General features: G+C 38.9%; 1 protein-coding gene and 1 long non-coding RNA gene across 3 annotated transcripts in view; one reads left to right on the top strand and one right to left on the bottom strand.

Moving 5' to 3' along the window:
• Positions 1–376: 376 nt before the first annotated feature.
• On the bottom strand, positions 377–4,546 carry LOC128636255 (uncharacterized). The gene is made up of 2 exons (XR_008398687.1): positions 4,467–4,546; positions 377–972 (listed from the first exon to the last, which is right to left on the bottom strand). It is a non-coding gene; the product is annotated as an uncharacterized LOC128636255 (long non-coding RNA).
• Positions 4,547–4,645: 99 nt separating this feature from the next.
• Positions 4,646–6,997, top strand: part of PPP2R5C (protein phosphatase 2 regulatory subunit B'gamma) — a 488,552-nt gene continuing 486,200 nt past the window's right edge. The window contains exon 1 of one of the 2 annotated variants that reach the window (XM_053697447.1): positions 4,646–4,821. In XM_053697447.1, coding sequence (XP_053553422.1) covers positions 4,795–4,821 — 27 coding nt within the window. In that variant the 5' untranslated portion in view covers positions 4,646–4,794. The remainder of the gene's footprint in view (positions 4,822–6,997) is intronic. The other variant, XM_053697445.1, reaches the window with a different exon arrangement.

Here is a 6,997-nt window from a genome sequence, read left to right as displayed (position 1 = left end):
TTTATCTCATTCTGTAGAGGATTGTCTTTACGATGTAGAGATGGTATTCATGACGATGTGATAAGAATGTTGTATTACTAAATACCTTCATTAAAAAAATAAATAAAAAATAAATAAATCATACCTAGATAGGCTCAGGAGCAGCAATGCACTACTAGAAGCTAGCTGCTGATTGTTGGCTGCAGATATATGCCTCTTTTTGTTAGCAGATCTAATGTGTTCTGCTAGCTCCCAATAGTGTATTGCCGCTCATTTAACAAAAGATACAAAGAAAATTAAGCAAATTTGATATCAGAAGTAAATTGGAAAGTTGTTGAAAATTGTAACCCTTGCATTGTGCCAGGGGATTCCGGAGAACAAAAACCCAAAAGAAATATTGTTTGCTTTGATTATATATTTTGTTTTATTTTCATTATATAATCATTTATCTTGTCATGGAATGAACATTTTTCTAATCCTATATTATAAAAGGCCAGGTATGTTTGTCCGATGCAGTCATGCGCAGTAGAGACTGCAGCGTGAGACATACCTGGCCATAAGGAAGGGTCAGTGATGTGATGGGGGGGCGCAAGCAACCGCTGCACTACAGAAAGGAAAAAAAAAAAAAAAAAAAAAAAAAAAAAGTTGAGCAGCAGGGAAGGAAGAGCTGACCCAAGTGGATGGGGATTTTGGCCCATGTACATAGGCTTTAGGAGTAGTGAGAATATATTTTTTAAAAAGTTAAATTTCATATTGAAAATTATTCTGATTGCAATATACTGCAGTGATTTTTCCTAACAATTATATAAAAAAAAAAAAAAAAAAAAAACACGACATTTTATAATAAGATTGATAATCCAAATGGTCTGTTACTCCGCCACCGTCATTTCCCCTTTTGGCTCGGCTGTGATGTATAGAGCAGTCACATCCACACTCTACATAGGCTTTCTAAGGGCTTAAAGATTGTCATGACACACACACACTGTCTGTTCACTGGAAGAAGAAAAAAAAAAAAAAAGTGAATCCAACTGGACCGGCATTACATTGCAATAGTAGCATTACTATATGCACTAATTTAACCCTTTCACAGATGGATTTATATAATAAAAAGGTTGAGAACATTTAGCCACCAACCAGCAAGTGCTAACATGGTGCTGAACCGAAAATGGGCCGGCATTTAAAGGGCCAGTAAACCTAGCAAATAAAGTTATATAATTCTGCACATAGTGCAGAATTACATAACATTAGCGCCAGGTTTCTAAAGCAGATTGTTAGATATTTAGCAAAGAAAACAGAGTGGGTCTGTTTTCTTCTCCTAAGCGCATTTGGGCACACTGTCTAATCACAGCCGGTCCGATCTCGCTATTAAACTCAATGTAGCTCGCTCCCGCTACCAGAGCGAGCTACATTGATTTTAATAGCGAGGTGCGCTTAGCAGAAGAAAAGACCCGCTCAGTAGAGCCAGGAGCAGCGTTCTGTTTCCTTTTGCTAAATATCTAACAATTTGCTGTTTAGAAACCTGGTGCTAAACTAATGTTATATAATTATGCACTATGTGCAGAATTATATAACACTACTTGCTAGGTTTACTGGCCCTTTAAGCTTACATTCCTGCTTTTCAAATAAAGATACTAAAAGAAAATAGGGAGTAAATTAGAAAGTTTTAAATTGCACACTAAATCATGAAAGAAAAAAAAACATTTGGGTTTCATATCGCTTTAATAGTTAAAACCCCAACATTTTTCTTTCACGATTCATTTATATATAATTTTAAACCACTTTCCATTTTACTTTTATTATCTTGTTATCCTTTGTTGATGGAACAGTAATTGCACTACTAGGAGCTAACTGAAAGCCAATGACAAGAGGCATATATTTGCAGCCACCAATCAGCAGCTTCTGATGTACTTTTTAACAAAGGATACAAAGAGAATGGAACAGGTTAAAGTGAATGTAAAGTTTCATCAAGTAGTGCCCGGGTTTTAAAAATACTATTAAAAACAGGGGCACTTTCATTGATGAAACTTTACATTGCACCAAATTTGTAGAAATACTTACCTCTGTATTGAAAGCCGCTCCAGCACTTCGCCAGCCCGTCGCAAGCCTCTTCCTACGTCAGCAATGACGATTCCGGCATCCCCCAATCACGGCTCCCCCCCCCCCCCCCCGGGAAGCATTGCCTAAAGCAACGCTCCCCCCCCCGGGAAGCATTGCCTAAAGCAACGTCGTTATTGGAGGAAGGCCGGAACAGTCATTTCTGAAGTAGGAAGAGGCTTGCGACCGGTGGGGGAAGCGACATCAGCGATCTGGCTTTCAAGACGAAGAGGTAAGTATTTCTACAAATATGGTGCAATGTAAAGTTTCATCAATGAAAGTGCCCCTGTTTTTAATAGTATTTTTTAAAACCGGGCATTACTTGATGAAACTTTACATTCACTTTAAATAGAAATAAATTGTAAAGTTATTTAAAATTGCATGCTCTATAGCTGAATCATGAAAAAAAAAAACAGGTTTCATGTTCCTTTAAAATGAAAGTCAATCCTAGCGTTTCTGAAATGCTGGGATTGACCATTGGAACAAATAAAGGGGACTTTCAGTCATGAAGTATAACATATTTCATGCACAAAGCTCCTTAGTTTCAAGCGTTGCCGCACTGAGCTTCTAAGGCAGCCCACGGCAGAACGCTATTTTGCTAAGAGGGTACGTTTTCACCTCTTAGCCAATAGCTGTGCGGGAAATCCAGCTTGGTGTCCTGTGGAGCCGGATTTATCGCACGGCTATTGACTAAGAGGTAAAAACGTCCTCTTAGAAAAAATGTTGTTTGCCGTGGGCTTGCCTAGTAGCTAAGACTGGCGATCGATTGAAACAAATAAAGGAGCTTTCTACATTAAGTATCTTATACTTCATGAAAGTCACCTTTGTTTCAATAGTCAATCCTATCATTTGTAAAACGCTAGGATTGTCTAGTATAGATTAAACTTTCATTATTCAGATAGGACTTTTAATTTTAATCAACTTTCCAATTTACTTTTATCATCAAATTTTGCTTTTTTCCTCTTGGTATTCTTAGTTTAAACTAAACCTAGGTAGGCTCATATGCTAATTTCTAAGCCTTTGAGAGCTGCCTCTTATCAGACTTTTTAAATCTCTTTTCAACACAAAGAGACAGAAAGTACACGTGGGCCATATAGATAACACTGTGTTCAGGCACAGGGGGTTATTTCAGATTTAGCACAAAACAATGCTAAATTTAAGACAATAGATAATAAACAGTCACAGTCATGTGATCAGGGGGCTGGAAGAAGGTTCCTAGATACAAGGTAATCACAGAGGTAAAAAGTATATTAATATAACTGTGTTGGTTAAAGGGACACTAAACCATGAGAAAAACTAATTTTCAATTGCAAGATTAATACATTTCACCTATATTTGTAATTGGCATTGCGTTTCCAATTACTACCGTTTATTATATTTTTAACATTGAAAATAAATTGTTTTCCAAACCCACCGTTCTGCTAGTCTTTAGCATCCTCAAATCATTAACGATAACCTGGGTTATGAAAATGGCAGACAAATGTAGCTTTGCGCATGCGCGATATTCAGGACTCGTCATAGTGTACGTCACATAGCTTTGCGCAATATTCAGGACTCGTCATAGTACACATCACTCACCATCAAACCAGCAGGTAAGTGAGGTAACAGAGATAGTATATGCGCATGCGTGAGTGAGCGGATCGCAATGCGCATGTAAGGGGTGACAGAATCGTCAGTTAATGATATTCAAGAAATCGCAATAGGATTGGCTATTGAGTTTGGTAGTGATCTGCCCATAATAGAGGGTTGGATTTACTGACGTCATCATGGAAACATAAATTATAATTTTATATTATTATGAACGATCGTTTTGCTGTAAAAGTAGGTAGGTTATGCAATATAAACGTTGGTGATTAGAAATTGATGGTCATGTTGTGCCTAAAATAGTAAAGTTTTGGAATCCTTTAAGCAAAACTGGGGAATGGGTAATAAAGGGATTATCTATCTTTTAAAACAATAACAATTCTATGGTAGACTGTCCCTTTAAGTCTTATAAAATATTGCTCAGCATTTCCCACCTATGGAAGTTGCCATCACCTGTAAAGAAGAACACGTAACAATAACAAAATGCATTAGCGTATTAAGCATTTTATTATATCTCTTTTATGGCCTGAACGCCTGCATATGCCTAGTTTCCATTGAGGTGGCATAACAAAAAAAATATCCCTAGTCTTTTATGGAGATCATTGGGTTTTTATAGTAGAAGTTTCAACAGTAACTCGGTCATAGTCTGCCCTACATTATAATAATTGCAAGTATTGTGTGGGAACTCACAGTAACCGATGTGACACAATTAAAACCTGTTTAGATTTAACACCCTAACAGCGAACAAATTAAAACCAAACACGAAAAGAAATTTACAAATGTCTCGGAGCGTTTCCTAATACACCGACCTGACAGCAGCCACCTCAGAAATTGGCGCCAAGGGCAACTGCCAATTCTCGCGATAAACCTCGGTACTATGATGTTGAGAACTGCAAGAAGAGGAGGAGCTTCGAGTTTGTGACTGTCAGAGAGTAAGGACGTTAGTAGAGCACGTGACCAGCGGTAGCCAATGGTGGAGGGCGTGGCCGGAGGTGAGGCGCTGCGGTAGCAGCCTGGGAAAAAAAGGGGAAGAGCGAGAAGAGAGGGAGTGAGACGGAAAGATAGTGAGGCGGCGGGGGAGGGGTGAGTGTCACCGGAGTCTGCAAAACCACCACTGAGAAGGGACACCGCGTCACCATGCCGAATAAAAACAAAAAAGAGAAAGTAAGTGGGACACATCCTAACAATGTTCTTTAGTCTTCGCGCTGCGTTTCTCCACTCATCTGCAGCTCGCTTTACCTTAGTGTTCTGTTTGTTTTTTTCTTGCTCGTGTGGTTAGAGGCTGTAAGGGGAGTTTGTATTGACAACCTGATACGCCGGCTGACGGGTGGGTGACATACATTAAACTTTAGTGTGTGTTCTGGGGCCTACCCACGGGCTCAAGGCCGGGTTTATACCGGCATTAGCTTGCTGAAGTGTCAGAAGTTGCAGGGAAGTGAGTGTCAGATGGGATAGGGATGCTAGAGATTCCCTGCTCACTAACATCCCCTGAGGGATGAGAGAAAAGTAAGAATAAAAAGTCACACCAGGTCTAGCACTGACAGATCAATCACACCAGTCCTAATAGTAACTAGTATATAAGTATAACATTTGTAGTGTGTGTATGAAGGCATCACAGTCAAACATGTCTCGCTGTTTCTCTGTTAATATCCTGAAGCATCCCTAACAGGATGGGTTTTAAAGCTGTACCATGCACTGGTAATTTTGAATGACATAAAAAGTGTCACTGGAATACTGGGGCTGTATAATCCCACCAATTAAATTTATATTACACATAGCACATTGAGATAAGTTGCTATACTGTACTCTTGTGCTAATTCTTGACAGACAGGTAAGCAAGTACAGGTTACATTCATTCCAATCAGTGGTTGCTTATCCTCTGCCAAGCTTATGCACAAGGTGTTTGTCTCACAGTTATATTGCAAAGTGCTTTAAAATTGTATGTTATATATAGACCCAGTATGCTATAAGACTGTTATGTTCTCTTTTGATGACAGAGCCAATGATTAGCCAAATAAATGACATTTTAAGGATCTGACTTGTTATCCATTATTATTAAGATATGGATTAATACCATAGTCCAAAATTGTTTTTTAGTTCATTATAAATGAATGAAACTATGTAAGAGCTGTACTATTCTCTAGAAAATCATGCAACTGTCTCATTTACCTTTTCTCTGGCCAGGTGCTTTGATGCTTTCCCCCCATCAAAACATGGACTGCTTTTTTTTCTAGGCCACTTAGCAGCTAAACGCATGGGTATCAAGCTCAATGTATCTGGGGGCCACTGGCCAAGTGTTCTTCTCCCATGGGGGCCGCTTTAACTAACTGCTCCGGAACTGGAAGTGACATTTACCCAAGTAGTATTGCATGGTGGGAGTTGTAGCGCACAATAGACATACACAGTTGTCTATATTTATATAGTGAGTGCCAAGTGAAGTGATCATTCTGGAACTGTATAACAACATAGGAAGTGAAATTTATCCAAGCAGTGGATGGTGGGAGTCTACACTGGACAGTGGCACTTGTCTTTATATTTATCTTGTGACTGCCTATATAGAACATCAACTAGTTACACCTCTTAGAACCCTAAAAAAAAGGACAGCCCAAATTAATTGTGTACCTATTAAAAAAGGGAGGGCCAGATAAAATTATCTTGAGGGCCGCATATGGCCCTGGGGCCGGTACTTTTAGACCACTGAGCTAAAGAGTAAAAGTGTTTTCTAAGGATATGTAATGTAACCTCTTCTTATGTTTGTTGTATTTTGTCCAATTTTTAATTTGGAGGGCTGGAGGACATTTACTTCTGCATCAAACTTTTCTTTTAGTGTTGTTTTTAAACTTGCTAGATTGACTTAACTTTTAAAAGTGATGCTTTTACTCCCCACTGGTTGTTTACTTGGGAAACAACAGAAAAAGCTGATTTTGATGACTATTAAACAGGCTTTGAAAGTAAGCTCAATTAACCTTTTAACACCGTTCTGACGTTCTATTCCGTCCTAACCGCGCCAGGCTTTATCGCCGTTAGGACGGACTAGAACGTCCTAGCCATTTTGCTGTCCTGAAGCCAACAGCACTTCCAGGATGCGATCGCGGTCTGGAGGGGGTGCCTTGCTTCATAGGGATGCCCCACTGACCCGATCCTATCATTGAAATCTCGTGATCGCGTGATTTTAATTTGTTTACATCGGAACAAATTAAACCTGTCATGAAAGGGTTAAAGGGACACAAAACATACATTTATTCTTTCATGATTCAGATGGAGCATACAATTTTAAACAACGTTCCAAATTATTTCTATTATCAGTTTTGCTTAATTTTCTTGGAATCCTTTATTGAAG

This window comes from Bombina bombina, chromosome 1 (assembly GCF_027579735.1).
Source record: "Bombina bombina isolate aBomBom1 chromosome 1, aBomBom1.pri, whole genome shotgun sequence".
NCBI lineage: Eukaryota > Metazoa > Chordata > Amphibia > Anura > Bombinatoridae > Bombina > Bombina bombina.
Note: the sequence above shows the minus strand (reverse complement) of the source record. Positions and strands in the feature narration are given on the sequence as shown.